At 50.3% G+C, this 21,374-nt stretch overlaps 1 protein-coding gene across 1 annotated transcript in view; it reads left to right on the top strand.

The window, feature by feature from the left end:
• Nucleotides 1-21,374, top strand: part of PSMD8 (proteasome 26S subunit, non-ATPase 8) — a 45,968-nt gene that overhangs the window by 14,369 nt on the left and 10,225 nt on the right. The window contains 1 exon segment of the mRNA XM_033956794.1: nucleotides 12,570-12,642. Coding sequence (XP_033812685.1) covers nucleotides 12,570-12,642 — 73 coding nt within the window.

A 21,374-nucleotide genomic window follows, 5' to 3' on the forward strand; every position in this document is an offset into this window, starting at 1 on the left:
GGGACCCCACACGGTTCGTGTTTCGGTCTGTAAATTGTCCACAGACATAACAGAAATTATCAGGACGGTTAACACAACCTCATCTGCTCATAATTACATAGAAACATAGAAATAGACGGCAGATAAGGGCCACGGCCCATCTAGTCTGCCCACCCCAATGACCCTCCCCTACCTTTCTCTGTGAATAGATCCCACGTGTCTATCCCATTTGGCCTTAAAATCAGGCACGCTGCTGGCCTCAATAACCTAAAACAAACAAAATATAAAGATTCACAGGTAGATAAAGCAGCACAATCACTTTTTAGTATAAACTTTCAAATTACTGGTATATGTAATCGATGAGCTGTCCTAAAATTCAATATTGTATTACAAAAACAGTAAAATACTGACGTTTCACGGTAGCATTATTGATGAAAATGATATAAACATAAACTGGCGCATAAATTAAAAACAGGGTGTGATAGACGAAAATTGTTTTCAGATTTAGAGTCAGCAGGTGGCCCTTGTTAAGGTACAGGTGATAGGACTCCAGTAGCAATATGCTTGTTGACCAGTGTAATAATAATAGGAATTGAACCAAGGTTCTCTGTAGCAGTGTCTAATGCTGTCATTGAATAGTCATATTGGCCCATAATATAGTGCTCTCAAGGTGAGAGCACCTCACCATAAGACTGTATTTTATAATCTTAAAAGTATTTGATAGACTAAGCACAATGTCACTTAGCTTGAATACTAGATTTTTGTTTTAGATCTGCTGTGTTACAGGTAAATTGAAATTCTTTTCTTCATATCCATGGAGAGCCCATGGTAACAATATATACATGCCTAAAAAGGCCTTTTGTGTATACTGTAACAGTTGTATGGAATACTACAAAGCACATGGCCAAGAAGAAATACTCATGAGCAGGTTCAGAGGTGGATGATATAATTTGTCATCCAGGAGCATAGCATAACTCCATTACTGATTCATATAGCAGTGCTTGCTTGTACAGAGAGAGGGGGGACATGATCGAGACGTTCAAGTATCTCACGGGCCGCATCGAGGCGGAGGAGGATATCTTCTTTTTCAAGGGACCCGCGGCAACAAGAGGGCATCCGTGGAAAATCAGGGGCGGGAAACTACGAGGTGACACCAGGAAATTCTTTTTCACTGAAAGGGTGGTTGATCGCTGGAATAGTCTTCCATTGGAGGTGATTGAGGCCAGCAGCGTGCCTGATTTTAAGGCCAAATGGGATCGACACATGGGATCTATTCACAAGGCAAAGGTAGGGGAGGGTCATTAGGGTGGGCAGACTGGATGGGCCGTGGCCCTTATCTGCCATCTATTTCTATGTTTCTATATGCAAAACATGAACATTTTAAAAGTATGTTTAGTAACATTTTTTAAAATTTGTGTTGTTACTATTATAAGATCCAAGCTTTCTATGCTATTTATAGTTACCTTGATATATTGTTTAGTAACGGTTTATTTCGCATCCATAATGCTCCAACGCTATGTATCCGTAATGCTCCAAAAGCTGGACACTATAGAAACAAGACAGAAAGAAGATTGACTTATTTGAGCTTTGATGTTGGAGAAGGATTTTATGACTGCCAGAAGAACTAACAAATTGATTCTGGAAGAGATCAAACCAGCTATGTCAATAAAAGCCCAAATGATGAAGTTACGACTTTCTTATTTTGGTCATACTGTCGGAAAAGAAAGATCAATGGAGAAGGACATCATGTTTGGAAGGATCAAAGGAACCAGGTGAAGAGGATGACCTGCAGATGGCTGGACACGTTGAAAACAGCCATGGGGATGACGCTTGAGAACCTTACCGGTCTAGCACAAAACTAATTTCAGTGCAATAGGTGAGACACTAGACAACAGGGTTATTCCCCCCGGTGTCAGGTCAAAAGCGCGCCGGGACAAAGGCGCGCCCAGACAATTGAGCGCAGCACGGAGGCGCGCACCGCTCAAAATTACTGTTTTTAGGGCTCCGACGGGGGGTTTTGTTGGGGAACCCCCCCCCACTTTACTTAATAGACATCGTGCCGCATTGTGGGGGGTTGTAACCCCCCACATTTTACTGAAAACTTAACTTTTTCCCTGTTTTTAGGGAAAAAGTTAAGTTTACAGTAAAATGTGGAGGGTTGTAAGAAGTTGTAAGAAGGTTCCGCTGGAGTCGGCTTCCACTTCGGATGAAGGGTTTTCTCCAAAATGTATTAACATGATGTCTCAGGCTTATTTGGCAAAGATAAAGGTGCCTTCTGTCTCCTCAGGCATCCACATTAGCTACTGGGATCCCTCCCCTGTACAGTTGTATTGAACCCAGCCTCCTTGAGATGTCCTAAGCGGATGATGCAAACGAACTGGATGCCTTGACCATGCCTTTGTTCACACAAGCTGGCACTACTACCACGGGGGGATGTTGCAGCGCTTACAGATCTCTAGGATCGAAATCTGTGTGTGAACCTGCAAACATAAGAACATAAGAACATAAGAAGTTGCCTCCGCTGAGGCAGACCATAGGTCCATCCTGCTCAGCGGTCCGCACCCGCGGCGGCCCATCAGGCCCATTGCCTGAGCAATGGTCTATACCTATCTATACCCCCCAATCCCTTTCTCTTCTAGGAATCTATCCAAACCTTCTTTGAAACCATTTAATGTTTTCTTGTCTACAACAGCCTCTGGAAGCGCGTTCCATGTATCCACCACCCTCTGAGTGAAAAAGAACTTCCTAGCGTTTGTTCTAAACCTGTCCCCTTTCAATTTCTCCGAGTGCCCCCTTGTACTTGTGGCGCCCCTTAATTTGAAAAATCTGCCCCTGTCTATTTTTTCTATGCCCTTCAGGATCTTGAAGGTTTCTATCATGTCTCCTCTAAGTCTTCGCTTCTCCAGGGAGAAAAGTCCCAACTGCTTCAATCTGTCGGTATATGGGAGATTTTCCATTCCCTTTATCAGTTTGGTTGCTCTTCTTTGTACTCCCTCAAGTACCGCCATGTCTTTCTTGAGGTACGGCGACCAGTACTGGACACAGTACTCCAGATGCGGCCGTACCATTGCACGATACAGCGGCATGATGACTTCCTTCGTCCTGGTCGTAATACCCTTCTTAATGATACCCAGCATTCTGTTTGCTTTCCTAGAGGCTGTGGCGCATTGCGCCGATGCCTTCAGTGTTGCGTCTACCATCACTCCCAGGTCTCTTTCCAGGTTACTAACCCCTAGTGGTGTTCCCCCCATTTTGTATGTGAACATCGGGTTCTTTTTCCCCACGTGCATGACCTTGCATTTCCCCACGTTGAAGCTCATCTGCCACTTTTCGGCCCATTTTTCCAGCTGCGTTAGATCCTTTTGGAGATCCTCGCAGTCTTCCTTGGTTTGAGCCCTGCTGTATAGTTTGGTGTCATCTGCAAATTTAATGACTTCACACTTAGTTCCCGCCTCTAGATCATTTATGTAGATATTGAACAAGAGCGGTCCCAGCACCGACCCTTGCGGAACTCCGCTCGTGACCCCTTTCCAGTCTGAGTAGTGGCCCTTTACGCCAACCCTCTGCTTCCTGTTTGCCAGCCAGTTTTTGATCCATCGGTGGACCTCCCCTTGTACCCCGTGGTTCCATATCTTTTTAAGCAGTCTCTCGTGTGGCACCTTGTCGAAGGCTTTTTGGAAGTCAAGGTAAATGATGTCTATAGATTCCCCTTTATCCACCTGGCTGTTCACTCCCTCAAAGAAGTACAATAAGTTTGTGAGGCATGACCTACCCTTACAGAAGCCATGTTGACTCGGTTTTAGCTGCCCATTTTTTTCGATGTGTTCACAGATGCTGTCTTTAATCAGTGCCTCCATCATCTTTCCCGGGACTGAGGTCAGGCTCACCGGCCTGTAGTTTCCCGGGTCCCCCCTTGCGCCCTTCTTGAAGATGGGCGTGACATTTGCTATTTTCCAATCCTCCGGGATCTCTCCGGTTTTTAAGGATAGGTTGCATATCTGTCGAAGTGGCTCCGCTATTACGTCTTTTAGTTCCTTGAGTACCCTTGGGTGAATGCCATCTGGACCTGGCGATTTGTCGCTCTTTAGTCTGTCAATCTGCTTGAGTACATCTTCTTGGCTTACCTCTAAATCGACCAGCTTATCGTCTTGTTCTCCTATTATGATCTCCTCGGGTTCCGGTATGGTGGTTATATTCTCCATCGTGAAGACTGATGTGAAGAACTCATTTAACCTGTCAGCTATCTCTTTCTCTTCTTTTACAACTCCCTTTCTGTCTCCATCGTCCAATGGTCCCACTTCCTCTCTCGCCGGTTGCTTCCCCTTGACGTATCTGAAGAACGACTTGAAGTTTGTTGCTTCCTTTGCCAGTCTCTCTTCGTATTCTCTTTTTGCTTTTCTAATCACTCGGTGACACTCTTTCTGGTGTTCTTTGTGCCCTTTTTGGTTCTCCTCTGTTTGGTCTTTTTTCCATTTTCTGAACGATGCTTTCTTGTCGCTTATCGCCTTCTTCACTGCACTTGTTATCCACATTGGGTTTTTTGTTCTATTTTTTTTGCACCCTTTTCTAAACTTGGGGATGCATATGCTTTGTGCTTCGTGCACAGTCTCTTTGAATAAGGTCCAGGCTTTTTCTACGGATTCCTTCTTCCCTATGTTGCCTTTGAGCTTCTTTCCCACCATTTTTCTCATGGCATCATAATTTCCTTTTTTGAAGTTGAGTGCCGTCGTTGTGGTTCTTTTCCCCTTTGATGATCCAATTTCAAGCCTGCACTGGATTATGTTGTGATCGCTGTTACCTAGCGGGGGTAATACCGCCACCTCCTTTGCTGTCCCCCCTAGTCCGTTGAAGATTAGGTCAAGAGTGGCATCGCCCCTTGTTGGTTCCATGACCAGCTGCTCCATGAAACAGTCCCTCGTGACTTCTATGAATTTTGTCTCTTTTGCGCAGTTTGAGTGCCCAATACTCCAGTCTATCCCAGGATGGTTGAAATCCCCCATCACCACCACATTTCCGCTTCTGCATACCTGCTTCAGTTCAGCCTCCATCTCCTGGTCGATTTCTTCCGGTTGTCCAGGTGGGCGGTAGTACAGACCCAGTTTAATGTCTGCTCCTGCTCCTCCCTGTAGCTTAACCCATAGTGATTCCAGGCCATCCGCCCGTACTGTTGTTTCCGTCCTGGCTGATGGTATGGAGTCTTTTATGTACAGCGCTATTCCTCCACCCTTTTTATGTGTCCTGTCTTTCCTGTATAGTTTGTACCCTGGTATGGCCACATCCCATTGATTGTCCTCGGTCCACCACGTTTCTGTGACTCCAATTATGTCTAGGTCCTTATTGCTGGCTGTGATTTCCAGTTCTCCCATTTTGGCCCTCAAGCTCCTAGCATTTGTGTATAGGCAGTTTAAGACCCAGTTTTTAGTCCTCTCTTTATCCCAGGACAAGCAGGCATGATATTCTCACATGTGGGTGACGTCATCTACGGAGCCCCAGCGCGGACAGCTTTTCGAGCAAACTTGCTAGAAGTTTCAAGTTTGCACACTGCACCACGCATGTGCTAGCCTTCTTGCCCACTAGAGGGCGCATCCCCACCTCGTGGTCCTCAGTTCATTTTCATCCGCGGAGCCAGAAGCCCTGTGGAGAATTTGTGCTAATTGTGCCTTCTGTCGCCGCGGCTGTGTAGGGATTTTCGCACGGTCGCTGCGTTTTTTTGTCTTCTTCTTTCTTTTCCAAAAAAAAAAAAAAACCTTTTCGTTCCGTTGCTACCGGGGGCTCCCGGTAGCCGTGGCCGAGGAACCTCGCTTGTTCCCGGCTCTCTTTTGGGCCCATGTCCCGGCCCGTAACGGGCTTTAAAAAGTGCGGGCACTGTGAACGGCTTCTTTCAATTACTGACCCGCACGGGTGCTGTTTGCGGTGTTTGGGGCCCCAACACCCGACGGCGTCCTGCGACAAGTGTGCCACTTTCCAGAAGCGGGCACTTAAACGCCGCAAAGCCCGCATGGCAGAACTTTTTTCTGTCGAGTCCCCTCCGGGGAAGGCCTCGAGTTCGGCCTCGGCTTCGGCCCCGGCCTTGACCTCGGCCTCGACATCGGCCTCGACCTCAGCTTCGGGACCGTCGGCTTCGCCTCGGGCCTCGATGCCTTCGAAGCAGCTGGCCTCTTCCAAGGCCTCGGGTAAGTCTCCGCTTCCCTCCTCAGCTCCAGGATCGTCCAAAAAGCCATCCTCGGGCTCGTCGGCGGGTGGGTCCGCCTCTGTTAAGCCCAAGTTGCCCGCGTCCGCTGCCCCGAGGGAATACTCGAAACCGAGGTCGCCCTCTGAGGAGCAGCGGCAGGTCTTGCCACAGGGAATGTCAATCCCCGTGTTCCAAGAATTGCTCCGGGCGTTGATCGCCTCGGAGCTCACCGGGGCCATTGACCAGCTGCAGCAGGCTTCGGCCTCGGCGGCTTCGGCCCCGGCGGCTTCGACCTCGGTGGCCCCGCAGTTGGCGACCTCGGCCTCGGGTACCGGGGCTTCGGCTCCCGAGGCGCCCACGGCCTCGACCTCGGCGGTACCCTCGGACCCGGCTTCGCGGGATCCGCCGGAGCGTAGCGTGCGCCCAAAGGACAAGGGGCGCCGAGTGCGAAGAATCTCGTCTTCGTCCTCGGGGTCCTCGCGAGGTTCATCGCCCTCGGGCAGGTCTCGGGCGAGGCGCAAGCCGAGGAAGGCCAAGCGGTCTCGGACCTCGCCTCGGCGGCGTGGTCGCTCGTCGCCGGCCGGGGCCGATGCCTTGCAGGTGCGGGACCTGCGTGTCGATAACCCCATTTTGTTCCGGTCTCCGGCCAGGGAGAGCTCTCGGGCTTCCTCGCCGGGGCCGAAGGGTCGGGCTTCGGTGCCTCGGACCCCGGGTGGATCCCCGAGGGGTTCCTTCAGACGCACCCGGTCTCCGACTCCGTCGAGGTCGCAGGACTGTGCCTCGTTGGGGTCGGGGTCGGGTAGGGAGCCCAGATACTCCCATGAGGCCTCTCCTTTCGGCTCCGCCGGGAAGTCGCGGTCTCCCTCTCCTCCTGCTAAACCCTCATCCTTTACGAGGTTTGTGCAGGATATGGCGGCGGCTTTGGGTGTTGACTTGTCTGAAGGGTCCACTTACACCAAGGAGTTCTTGGAGGAGCAGGATCTTCCTGCCCCCCCTAGGGAGTCCCCGCGCCTTCCGATTAACAAGGTCCTCTGTCAGACCTTCTTGAGGAATCTTGAGGCTCCATTGACGGTCGCTGTGGTCCCCTCCAAAATGGAGTCTAAGTATCGCACCCTCCCCATCAAGGGGTTTGAGAAGGGCCAACTTTCCCATACTTCGCTCCTAGTGGAATCGGCGGTCAAGAAATCACAGCCCTCCAGGGTCTCGGCGACGGTCCCGCCGAGTAGGGAGGGCCGGACCCTTGACAAATTTGGACGTCGTCTCTATGCGAACTCTCTGATGGCTACAAGGGTCCTGAACTATGCATTTTCGTACTCTTCCTTCCTCCGTACGATGGTGAAGGACCTCCCCTCTTTTCGTGAGGTGATGCCTGAGTCGCATAGGGACCGGTTCGCCACCTTTAGTTCGAATCTGACCCAGCTGCGCCTATATTTATTCCACGCAGTTTATGATGCGTTTGAACTCGCCTCGAGGGTGTCCGCCTGTGCAGTGGCCATGCGCCGGCTGGCGTGGCTTCGTACCCTCGAGATGGAGTCAAATTTGCAGGAACGCCTGGCAAACTTGCCTTGCGTTGGGGTGGAATTATTTGATGACTCTTTGGATGCGGCGACGGAGCGACTGTCCAAACAGGAACGCTCCCTGGCCTCTCTGGTACGGCCGAAGCCTAAGGCTCCTGCCCAGCGTCTCTTCCGGCAGCCCCCGAGGAGGTACCCTCAGAAGTCCACACCGGCCTTCTCCAGACCGCCCCCTCGAAGACAGCCCCAGCAGAGTAGGGGTGGCCCCTCTAAACCTGCCGCGCAGGGGGCCGCCAAGGCCGCGCCGTCCTTTTGACGGGATAGGCGGTTGGGGGCGGGCCCTCACCGCAATATCGCGCCACCCCCTCCCCATCGGGGGTCGGCTGACGGCCTTTGCCGGGGCCTGGTCGGCGATCACGTCGGACGCATGGGTGCTCCGGATAATCTCAGACGGCTATTCGCTAAACTTCTCCTGTCCGCCTCCGGACTTGCCCCCCGGGGCTTGCCCTCCCAATCGGAACCAGCTGGCCCTTCTCCTGGAGGAAGCCAGGGCCTTGTTGAGTCTCAGGGCGGTCGAGGTGGTACCTCGCGAGCAGATGGGCCAGGGGTTTTACTCCCGTTACTTTTTGGTCCCAAAAAAGACCGGGGACTTGCGCCCCATTTTGGACCTCCGGAAGCTCAACAAGTTCCTGGTCCGGGAGAAGTTCCGTATGTTATCGCTCCCGGTTCTCTATCCACTTTTGGAGGAGGGAGATTGGATGTGCTCCCTGGACTTGAAGGAAGCTTACACCCATGTTCCGGTGCATCCCACTTGCCGCAGGTTCTTGCGTTTTCAGGTCGGGGATTTGCACCTGCAGTATCGGGTTCTTCCCTTCGGGCTGTCATCTTCCCCTCGGGTATTCACCAAGTGTATGGTGGTGGTGGCGGCGGCCCTGCGCGCGCGGGGTCTGCAGGTCTTTCCCTATCTGGACGATTGGCTGATCAAGGCCCCGTCCAGGGAGGGGGTTATCTTAGCGACCCAACAGACTATCAGTCTTTTGCAGGACCTGGGGTTCGAAGTGAACTTCCCCAAGTCTCAGTTGCGTCCGGCGCAGTCTCTCCAGTTCATTGGAGCCGTGCTGGACACGGTTCGCCTCCGCGCTTTTCTCCCCCCGCCTCGACGGGAGACTCTGCTTCGGTGGAGTCGCCATTGTCAAGGGCAATCGCAGGTGTCGGCCCAGCACATGATGGTTTTGCTGGGTCACATGGCGTCGACGGTTCACGTCACGCCGTTCGCTCGCTTGCACTTGAGAATCGCGCAATGGACTCTGGCGTCGCAGTGGCGACAGGATCGCGATCCGGTGTCTTCCCGGATATCAGTGACTCCTTGTTTACGTCGATCGCTCCGTTGGTGGACCGTCTCTTCCAATTTGTCAGGGGGTTTGCTGTTTCTCGTTCCTCCTCACACCAAGGTCTTGACGACGGACTCCTCCGAGTACGCGTGGGGAGCGCACCTGGACGGTCTGAGGACGCAGGGTCTGTGGTCTGCCGAGGACCGTCGGTGCCACATCAATGTGCTGGAGCTTCGCGCCATTTTTCTAGCTGCGCGAGCTTTTGTCCACCTACTGCACGACCAGGTGGTACTCGTGCGGACGGACAACCAGGTAGCGATGTACTATGTCAACAAACAGGGGGGTACGGGCTCTTGGCCTCTGTGTCAAGAGGCTCTCCGCCTTTGGGACTGGGCGATCTCCCAGAACATATTCCTGCGGGCGGTGTACATTCAGGGAGAGCAGAACCAGCTGGCAGACAAACTCAGTCGTCTTCTCCAGCCGCACGAATGGTCTCTGAACTCCCGAGTACTTCGCGAGGTTTTCGACCGCTGGGGAACTCCTCAGGTGGATCTGTTTGCCTCTCCGGAGACTCGCAAGCTGCCCCTCTATTGCTCTCGGATTTACTCGCCGGATCGTCTCGAGGCGGATGCCTTCCTCCTCGCATGGGAGGGGAGGTTCCTTTATGCGTTTCCGCCGTTTCCTCTGATTTTGAGAACGCTGGTTCATCTCAGATCGACCGGAGCCTCCATGATCCTCATTGCGCCTCGTTGGGCCAGGCAGCCCTGGTTCTCCCTTCTCCTTCAACTCAGTACCAGGGAACCTCTGCTTCTGCCGGTGTTTCCCTCTCTGCTGTCTCAGAGTCGGGGTTCGCTGTTGCATCCCAATCTTCAGTCTTTACATCTGACTGCTTGGTTTCTCTCCCCCTGACTTCGATTCCGGTGTCTCGGGCCGTGAGGGACGTTTTAGAGGCCTCGCGTAAGGTCTCGACTCGGCTTTGCTATACTCAGAAATGGACCAGGTTTACATCCTGGTGTTCTTTGAATAGTCTGGAACCAAATTCGGTGCCTGTGGCTTCGGTTCTGGAATATCTTTTGCATTTGTCTGAGTCTGGCCTGAAAACGACTTCCATTCGGGTACATCTCAGTGCCATTGCAGCATTCCATCGGCATCTTGAGGGTCGTTCTCTCTCTCTTCATCCTCTGGTGACGCGTTTCATGAAGGGGCTAGTGAATATCCATCCTCCTCTGAAACCTCCTCCGGTGGTGTGGGATCTTAATGTGGTCTTGGCTCAGCTTATGAAGCCTCCCTTTGAGCCCATCGACAAGTCACATCTTAAGTTTCTTACTTGGAAAGTAGTCTTTTTGATTGCACTCACGTCTGCTCGTCGAATCAGTGAACTACAGTCCTTGGTGGCGGATCCTCCTTTCACGGTGTTTCATCATGATAAGGTGGTTCTTCGCACCCATCCCAAATTTTTACCTAAGGTTGTGTCTGATTTCCACCTCAATCAGTCTATTGTCCTTCCGGTGTTTTTTCCGAAGCCCCATTCTCATCCTGGAATGAGGCGGCGCTTCATACCCTTGACTTTAAGAGGGCGTTGGCCTTTTATCTCCAACGCTCCAAGTCTTATCGGAAGGTTCCTCAATTATTTTTGTCCTTTGATCCTAATCGTTTGGGACATCCGGTTTCAAAGCGCACCTTGTCCAACTGGTTAGCTGCTTGTATTTCTTTTTGCTACGCTCAGGCTGGTCTCCCGCTTGCGGGTCGTGTTACGGGTCATAAAGTCCGGGCGATGGCAGCTTCTGTGGCTTTCCTCCGATCTACGCCTATGGAGGACATTTGTAAAGCTGCCACTTGGTCTTCGGTTCATACGTTCACCTCCCACTACTGTCTGGACACTTTGTCCAGAAGCGACGGCCGGTTTGGCCAGTCGGTGTTACGTAATCTGTTTTCATAATTTGCCATCCTCCCACCTGCCCTTTTTTGGTTGGCTTGGAGGTCACCCACATGTGAGAATATCATGCCTGCTTGTCCTGGGATAAAGCACAGTTACTTACCGTAACAGGTGTTATCCAGGGACAGCAGGCATATATTCTCACAACCCGCCCACCTCCCCGGGGATGGCTTCTTTGCTATGATATGGAACTGAGGACCACGAGGTGGGGATGCGCCCTCTAGTGGGCAAGAAGGCTAGCACATGCGTGGTGCAGTGTGCAAACTTGAAACTTCTAGCAAGTTTGCTCGAAAAGCTGTCCGCGCTGGGGCTCCGTAGATGACGTCACCCACATGTGAGAATATATGCCTGCTGTCCCTGGATAACACCTGTTACGGTAAGTAACTGTGCTTTTTGTTTCCCTTGTGCTTTGGTATTCCTGTAGTTTCCCTCATGGTTTGCCAGCTCCTGAGCTTCGTCCTCCTCCTGTTGTGTGTGTGTGACGTCCTCTGCCTGTTTCCCCTGCGCCTCCTGCTCTCCTAGTTCCCACTCCGTCCTGGGCTCTTTTTCACAATGACTTTGCCCCTCTGTTTCCTGTTGTTCTGTGTTGATGCCGCTTACCTGGTCCATTTGTGCCCTCGATCCCTGCAATGCGTCTTTAGGTCCTTTTTCATCCCATACACCCTCAGACCCGAGTCCTCTTTTACACTGTCCCAGTTCAGTACCTTTGTCAGGTACTGATGTCCGATGTGTCGAGGTCAGGTCGACTATCGGCTTTCCCCTTCTTCTCAGTTTAAAGCCAAGTCTATGACGTTCTGGACGTTGCGTGCTCTGGACGTTGCATCCTCGTCCCAGCTGTGGTTGATTTAATCTCCAAGTCCCTCCTGGAGTTGAAGTTGGCAGGTTGGTCAGTTTGCTTCTTATAAGTAGCGAAAACCCACAATCTGCCACATTCCCTGATCATCTGGACATAGTCAAGATGCTCACAGACACTTGGGAGGTGCCTGAGGGTCCCTTAAAAAATGCCAGAGCCATGTCCTGGTTCTACCAGATGGCAGACACTTTTAACCAGCGCTGTGCGTCCCTGGTAAGAACCTAATCTTTCATTTTGAATGCACCAGGGTTTAATGCTTTATCACAGAGTAGACAGTCTATTGGGACCATCAGTCGAACCAGTTATTCTGTAAACCCCCTAAGGATGTATCCCAGCTACTAGCTATAGAATCTTAACCATTTGATATCAGTCTTTAACCAAATTAGTTTTGTTGTATACCATTTTAGCTAGATGCATTAGATACCAGAAGGTGAAAAGCACTGCATTTTTAATTGTATTTTTAAAGTGAAAGAACAATTGTAGAGAAATTCAAAAAGTAAATGAGAACAAGAAACAAACAGAAAGATTTGATCAGTCTCCTATATTGCTGGGCTTTAAAAGTGACATCTGAAATTCTAAATCCAGATTTCAGGAAATTGTTCTCTTGTCAATTTGATACATGTGCATCTGTCAGCAGGAAGAAAAAGAAGCTGTGAGTTCTAAATCTGCTGTTTCTATTTCTTTCACGCAAATGAGAACCTGTGAGAAATGTGTAGGTCCTGAACATTAATGATGTTATTGTTAGTGAAGATGTAGTAACATCTCTTTCTGTTTGTAATTCCAGCTGGCCCTGTTGGAGCTCAACTTTTTACCCACCTCGGGAGCCAAACTGACCAAGCAGCAGCTCATATTAGCTAGTGAGTATGCTCTAGGCACTTCCAAAATGGGGCTTTTGCTTATATAGTTTGATAACTTGAGAAATGTGTGATGACTAAGGCCCCAATTCACTAAAGTCAACGATTGTCGCTAAACCTGTTTTCACAGGTTTAGCGATGATGGCTGCTAACCGACTCAATTCACAAAACGGCCCACCGCGTGTTTTTCCCCTTGATCACACATTTTCCGATCCGGCCATGTACATTTGTAAACCCCTATGCAAAATAGCCAGGCGATAGATTCACTAACATTTGCTTGGCTATTTTGCATCGGGTTTTACGATCCTAAACCCCAGCTGCTGTAGACTTGTTGGTAACTGTGTTACCATACATGCAATGCAGATCACTTCACTAAATATCCAACCCACAAAAATACATCAAAGAAAAAGGGTTTTTTTTCCCCCAGATAGTCAATCAATTATTTCCACCACGCACACATATAGTGTCACAATTCCTGAATATTTAAATGAGCAAATGTGACTAACAAGTTATTTGATCTGGTCATACATCACTCAACCCTATCATATCAACTTTCCCAAATAATGGATAAAGGAATAGATCAATAAACTAGGAGGATGGAGTATCATACAAAGGCCACAAGCTCAGTGCATAGAACCTCTTATAACAGTGGTCTCCAACTCAAACCCTTTGCAGGGCCACATTTTGGATGTGTAGGTACTTGGAGGGCCTCAGAAATAAATAGTTAATGTCTTATTAAAGAAATGACAATTTTGCATGAGGTAAAACTCTTTATAGTTTATAAATCTTTCCTTTTGGCTCAGTCTTAATAATAATATTGTCATTTATAGCTAAAGAGACATATGATCAAGAAACTGTTTTATTTTACTTTTGTGATTATGATAAACATACCGAGGGCCTCAAAATAGTACCTGGCGGGCCGCATGTTTGAGACCACTGTCTTATAACATATATGTTATCCCAGGACAAGCAGGCAGCATATTCTTAACGTATGAGTGAAGTCACCGACGGAGCCCCGGTACGGACACTTTTAACTAGAAAGTTCTAGTTGGCCGCACCGCGCATGCGCGGGTGCCTTCCCGCTCGACAGAGGAGAGCGTGGTCCCCAGTTTCTTCGTTTCCGCGGAGCGAAGAAGACGCATGTGCTTTCAACGGCTGTTGAAATCTCTGTTTTTGTCTTCCCGCTTGCGCTATTTTCTTCCTTTTTTTGTTCTTTTTCCTTCGGATTTCGTTTTTCGTTCTAACTTGCAAAAAAAAACAAAAAAACTTTGTTTTTTCTTATTTTTCGGCCCGGCCCCGGCAGGGCCTGTTGCCACCATACAGGCCTCCGGTTTTGATTTTGCGGAGGCCGTGTTCCCCTTCATGCCCCCTCAGCCGGACTTTAAGAAGTGCCAGCGGTGTGCACGCCCGATATCTCTCACTGACCCGCACAATTGGTGCCTGCAGTGCCTGGGTCCAGAGCATCGGGCTGACACCTGCACCCGCTGTGCTACTCTTAAAAAACGTACTTTGAAAAATAGACAGATCCAACAGAATATCCTTTTCGGTACCGGATCTGCCATGGAATCGGCCGCGCCGTCAACGGCGCCGCAAAAGTCGGCACCGACTACTTCGACGACGCCTGATCCTTCCTCGGGGTCACTGGCACCAGGTAAGCTGGCTAAGAAGCCTTCCACTTCCCTTGAGTGCCCTCCTGCGACGCCGGTCCTCCCGGCATCACGCCGACCCCGCAAACGCTCCGCCCCGATTTCGGTGAGTGCCTCGTCATCGGCATCCTCATCGCCGGGGCATGGAGCGGCACCTATGGTACCGACAAAGAAAAAAGCGGGTACCGGTGCCCCCTCTGGACGACCGCATTGCGGCCATACTCCAAAGCCAATTGCAAGAGCAACTGCAACAGCAACTCCGGTACCAGACCGGCCCGAGCCTCGCACCATACCGCCGGTGTCGACACCATCAGTACCGTTGAACACCTCCATGCCAGTACTAGCGGCTGAACCACTTAATCCTCCAGTACAAACACGCTCTGATGCCGACCCTCCCCGACATCGAGACCGACACCAGTCTCCCAGAGACCAGGACCGGCATCGATCTTCCTCCCCCAGTACCGTCTCGATGCGCTCTGGCAAATCTCTCTCTAAGACTCACCACACTGAGCCGTCCGCACCACCGTCCCGTCCTGCGCACACCGACGTCAGGGACCCGGACCTATGGGAAGAATCCCCACCCGGTACCGATGATGAGGCTTCCTCAACGGACGAGGAACCATCGATGGTCGATACCAGTTCCAAACCTGAACAGTCCTCATTCACAAAATTTCTCAGGGAAATGTCGGCGGCTCTGTCGATCCCTTTGGAATCCGACTCTAAGAAGTCCCAGGCTTTCCTGGAAGCCCTGGACTTCGAACAACCTCCCAAAGAATTTTTAAAGTTACCCGTCCATGACATCTTACGGGAAACTTTTTACAAAAACTGGGAAAATCCTCTCACGGTACCGGGTGCCCCTCGATTATCCCGAGATTCGACAAACCTCAACTACCCCATGAATCCCTTTTAGTGGAGTCCACCTTGAAGAAAACCCAGGGCTCCAGTGTTTATGCCTCCACCCCCCCTGGCAGAGAGGGCAGAACAATGGATAAATTTGGCAAGCGCCTTTATCAGAATTCCATGCTTGCCAACAGGGCTAATAATTACACCTTCCACTTCTCCTTCTATATGAAGCATTTGGTGCAACAACTCTCCTCCTTATAAAAGTACATCCCTGAGCGTAAGATCCCGGTTTTCCAACAACAAATCTCCAGTTTGCTCCAACTCCGGAAATTTATGGTGCGATCCATTTATGACTCTTTTGAGCTGACCTCTCGAGCATCTGCCATGGCTGTTGCCATGAGGCGCTTGGCCTGGCTGAGAGTTTCTGACCTCGACATTAATCACCAAGACCGCCTGGCTAACGCACCTTGTCTTGGTGATGAACAATTCGGGGAGTCCCTGGACTCAACTACCCAGAAACTATCAGCACACGAGACCAGGTGGGATACCCTAATCAAACCTAAAAAGAAGACTCCACCTGCTCGCCCCTACAAACAGCAGTCTTCCTACCAACGCAGGTTCTCGGCCAGACCTCTCAACCCGCCTCAGCAACAACAGCCTCGCCGGCCTCGTCAGCAGCACCAAACTCAGGCACGTTTACAGTCTCACCAACCTGCCAAGCCTCTCCCACAGTCGAAACCATCTCAGCCCTTTTGACTCTTTTCTCCAGGGCATAGCCAGTCTCCCGCCATCATTGCCTCTTCCTCAGCCGATAGGAGGCCGCCTTCAACTCTTCCTCAACCGTTGGGAGGTCATTACATCAGACCTGTGGGTCCTCAACATCATTCGCCACGGCTACTCTCTCAACTTCCAGACTCTTCCACCAGACAATCCTCCCATAGAGTCTGTTTCTCACTCCTCTCAATCCCCCCTCCTCCTGAGGGAGGTCCAATCCCTTCTTCTTCTCAATGCCATCGAAGAGGTACCCCCAGACCAAAGGGGTCAGGGATTCTACTCCCGCTACTTCCTGGTTCCCAAGAAGACAGGAGACCTCCGTCCCATCCTCGATCTTCGGAACCTCAACAAGTGCCTGGTCAAGGAAAAATTCAGGATGCTCTCCCTTGCCATGCTTTACCCTCTTCTCTCTCATCACGACTGGCTATGTTCCCTAGACCTCAAAGAGGCCTACACTCACATTCCAATCCATCTGACTTCACGTCGCTACCTCCGATTTCAGGTACAGCACCACCACTATCAGTACAAAGTGCTACCCTTTGGCCTCGCATCATCGCCCAGGGTGTTCACCAAGTGCCTTATTGTGGGGTGGCGGCCTTCCTCAGGTCTCACAACCTCCAGGTGTTCCCATACTTGGACGATTGGTTGGTGAAAGCTCCTACGTCTCAGCTTGTGCTACAAGCCACTCAACACACCATCTCTTTCCTCCATCTCCTGGGGTTCGAGATCAACTACCCCAAGTCACATCTCCTCCCCACACAGCGACTTCAGTTCATTGGTGCCGTCCTCGACACCACTCTGATGAGGGCGTTTCTCCCCTCAGACCGCCAACGAACCCTGCTCCATCTCTGCCGTCTGGTGCTCCTTCGTCGCTCTATTCCGGCTTGGCAAATGATGGTCCTCCTGGGCCACATGGCCTCGACAGTCTATGTGCTTCCTCTGGCACGACTCCACCTCAGGACACCTCAATGAACTCTAGCCAACCAATGGTCACAGACCACGGATCCTCTTTCTCATCCCATCTTTGTGACATTGTCTCTTCAGCAATCTCTTCAATGGTGGTTGAACTCCTCAAATCTTTCCAGGGGTCTACTCTTTCATCTACCCCCTCACTCCATGATCATAAACACAGATGCCTCCCCCTATGCATGGGGAGCTCACATGGGAGATCTTCGCACCCAGGGACTCTGGACCCCTCAGGAGCGTCAACATCACATCAATTTCCTGGAACTCAGGGCCATGTTCTATGCTCTCAAGGCCTTCCAGCACCTTCTCTATCCTCAGGTTCTTCTCCTGTGCACAGACAACCAAGTCGCCATGTACTACATAAACAAGCAAGGCGGCACCGGATCTCCCCTCCTTTGTCAGGAGGCCATCCGCATCTGGACCTGGGCCACGGCCCGCAGTCTCTTCCTCAAGGCCATCTATATCCAGGGCGAACAGAACTCCCTGGCCGACAACCTCAGCCGCATCCTTCAACCTCACGAGTGGACCTTGGATCCTCCCACACTTCACTCCATCTTTGCTCTCTGGGGCACTCCTCAGGTGGACCTCTTTGCAGCTCCTCACAACCATCAGCTGCCCCAGTTCTGCTCCAGACTCTACTCTCCTCATCGTCTGACCCCGGATGCATTCCTGCTCGACTGGACGGATCGGTTCTTCTATGCCTTTCCTCCACTGCCTCTAATGTTGCGGACGCTATTCAAACTCCGCAGGGACAGAGCCACCATGATTCTCATCGCTCCTCGGTGGCCTCGCCAACACTGGTTCTCCCTCCTGTTCCAGCTCAGCTCCAGGGAGCCCATTCCTCTTCCTGTATTTCCTACTCTACTTACACAGCAGCATCAGTCTCTACTACATCCCAATCTGTCCTCGCTCCACCTGACAGCTTGGTTTCTCTCGGGCTGATCTCTCCAGAGAATCTGTCTCAGCTTGTCCGTCGTATTTTGGATGCCTCCAGGAAACCGGCCACCCTCCAATGTTACCATCAGAAGTGGACCAGGTTCTCCTCTTGGTGTCTACTTCATCATCACAATCCCACCTCATTGGCGGTGGAAACTGTAATGGACTATTTGCTTTCTCTCTCCGACGCTGGCCTCAAGTCTACCTCAATCAGAGTCCACCTCAGTGCCATCACTGCGTTTCATGAGCCGGTCCTCGGAAAACCTCTCACGGCTCATCCCCTGGTTTCCCGGTTCATGAGAGGCCTCTTCAATGTCAAACCACCGCTGAAGCCTCCTCCTGTCGTCTGGGACCTGAATGTGGTCCTCTCAGCCCTCATGAAACCTCCATTTGAGCCTCTTGCCACAACTTCACTCAAATTTCTGACATGGAAGGTGCTTTTCCTCATTGCCATCACCTCTGCCAGGAGGGTTAGTGAGCTGCATGCACTGGTTGCTGACCCACCTTTCACGGTTTTTCACCATGACAAGGTGGTTCTGCGTACCCATCCTAAATTTCTTCCCAAGGTGGTCTCGGACTTCCACCTCAACCAGTCCATTGTATTGCCTGTCTTTTTCCCTAAACCCCACTCTCATCCTGGGGAACAGGCGTTACACACGCTGGACTGTAAACGTGCCCTGGCATACTACCTTGACCGTACCAGAGCTCACCGCACGTCACCTCAGCTCTTTCTGTCCTCCAACCCTAACCGTTTAGGTCGTCCTGTCTCTAAACGAACGCTTTCCAACTGGCTTGCTGCCTGCATTGCGTTCTGTTATGCTCGGGCCAGTCTCTCACTGGAAGGTGCTGTCACGGCCCACAGGGTCAGAGCTATGGCTGCTTCTGTGGCTTTCCTCCGCTCCACGCCCATCGAGGAGATCTGCAAAGCTGCCACTTGGTCCTCAGTTCACACATTCACTACTCACTACTGTCTGGATACCTTCTCCAGACGGGATGGGCACTTCGGCCAATCTGTGTTACAACATCTATTTTCCTAATGGCCAACCATCCCTCCTCCCTCTCTGTTAGCTTAGAGGTCACCCATACGTTAAGAATATGCTGCCTGCTTGTCCTGGGATAAAGCACATTTACTTACCGTAACAGGTGTTATCCAGGGTCAGCAGGCAGATATTCTTACGACCCACCCTCCTCCCCAGGTTGGCTTCTTAGCTGGCTTATCTTAACTGGGGACCACGCTCTCCTCCGTCGAGCGGGAAGGCACCCGCGCATGCGCGGTGCGGCCAACTAGAACTTTCTAGTTAAAAGTGTCCGTACCGGGGCTCCGTCGGTGACGTCACCCATACGTTAAGAATATCTGCCTGCTGTCCCTGGATAACACCTGTTACGGTAAGTAACTGTGCTTTATTTCAAGTCCTCATTCTGGCTTAAAGCAGTGCCATAAAATCATTTACAATGATCCTCATCCCACCCTTAAATCTCCCTTACTCAGTTTATTCTAACTAGGACAAAATTTTTCATAATTTATTTAAATTTATAATGGAAAATTTTTAATAAATAAGAAAGTATATATATTTGCAAAATGCTAGTAAAAAAGAACAGCAACACTTATCTAAATGGCCTTCTGCCAGAGCCAACATTGAGTCGCTATCTTCAGTGAATCTGGGCCTAAGATGCTTATGTGAAATGTTCTGTATGCAAAGCTTCCAAGTGAATAATCTTTTTGAAAAAGAGATGTGTAAACATTATCAAATCTTTCTTTATCCCACAATGAAAATGGAATGAAAAATTGGGAAAAAAAATCCTCTGCCCACAGTGTAGTTTGATTGTAGCAGGCAGTGTGTGTTAAAGAATTTTCCCTAATTTATTTGGAGGAGAGGTGTTTTGGGTCAGGGCAACTGAATGGAGCAGAACACCCCCCTCCCCAGACGATCCCGAGACCCTGGTACTGAAGCAGGACCTCCAGCCGCCTGTAAATAAGCCTTGCACATGACTAACACAAACTGAGTGGGGAAAAACCCCAGCGGTAATCCAAAAATCATAGCAGGAGCAGAAGACACATTTAAGACCTGTTCCTGTCATTCCAAGACAGGAGGAAGGTCGCCTGAGGCTGTGGGCAAAATGGACACACTTCCCGCCAAAACCAAGGCAAGGGCCATCAACAAACTGTCACCTGAAATAATACATGGCACCGAAGCCAAACTCGACCTCACCGCTACAGAAAAACCACTAGCTGCCACAGCTGCAGCAGTAAGGAAATCCCCAGTCTGCAACACCGAATCTGCCAGACCGCCAGTAGATGACATCCTGGTGTCACCACCGCCTCCCGCCAATGAGCAATGCACACATGAAGGGGAGCCTGACATGCCAATACCCAAAGCTGGGTCCTCCTAAGGCAGCCGGAACATTTCGTGCACCCGCCAGCCGCATCCACCGCCTACATAAAATGCACTTGTGCTGCTTTTTTGAAGCGCTCATAATGAATGCGCTAAAAACCCACACACAACAATGCTGTACAAAAACAACAGGCCTCCTTTTTATTTCTTGGTTTTTTTTTCATCTTCTCATAGCTAACCAGCTGTATCAGAAGAGCAAGACCCCACGTAGTCTGTGCCAGGTGTACAGTTGAGGCTCCTCTAAATTCAGAAAACCTGTGGAGGTGGAGGAAATGTGGGGAGGGACTCAACCCTTCTAAGTGTGGCACCCCCAAGGTCATGTAAGACCCCCGAAAGGGTCCCCTAAGCTCTATCCAGACAGCAAAAGGGACAAGAGTCAGTAAATCAGATCCAACAGGCCTAAGTAAACCTCAGCACAGACTGTCCAAGCTTACCACTCAATCTACTGGAGACTGAGAAAAGACTGATTGATTGTAATAGGGACTGCACAGCCCACTTGTACTGAAGCCAAAAGTTAGTATCTCAGTCTCCACCTGCTGGCAGTGGAGTGTAACTCATCCATTTTCTGCCATCTGGAGGGAACGCTAAGAATAACAAGGCCATCCTCTGAAGCACAGAAAGGTTGAATTTATGATAGGTTTGAAACTTGTAATCAGTAACTTTTTCTTTTTTTTTTAGGTTTATCGTGTTTAGGATACAGTATGTGCATGTATTTGTGTAAAGTGTTGGAAGATAGAAGGCAATGTGAGGCAAAAAAGGAAAACAGCATGAATACAGGTTCACACTGCCCTCCTCATTAGGCATATCACAAGATGCTTTTTGTTGGTCATTCCCTAGAATAGTGTCACAGTTGTATCCAGGTTTTCAGGATATCCACAATATCTACATAATCTATCTCATGGCTATTCATTGGAGGTGGTGCATGCAAATTTATGATTGTGGGTATCCTTAAAATCTGCCTATCCCTGCCTGAGGAAAATAGATTTATTCCTCTGTCTTCATATTGTAGTTGTCACATACCTCACTTCTCATTTCTTCCCTGTACAGTGTGGGGTCCAGGGGAGTGATTTGAGTGCTGTCTGGTGCATAGCAATTGTGAATGTATTCATCTGTGGGAGAAGGACAACAGAGGGTTTACTTTTGGCCCTTGCTGCACCTGACAGTTTTTATGAATTGT

The sequence above is a fragment of the Geotrypetes seraphini genome, chromosome 8, assembly GCF_902459505.1.
Source record: "Geotrypetes seraphini chromosome 8, aGeoSer1.1, whole genome shotgun sequence".
In the NCBI taxonomy this organism is placed as follows: Eukaryota; Metazoa; Chordata; class Amphibia; order Gymnophiona; family Dermophiidae; genus Geotrypetes; species Geotrypetes seraphini.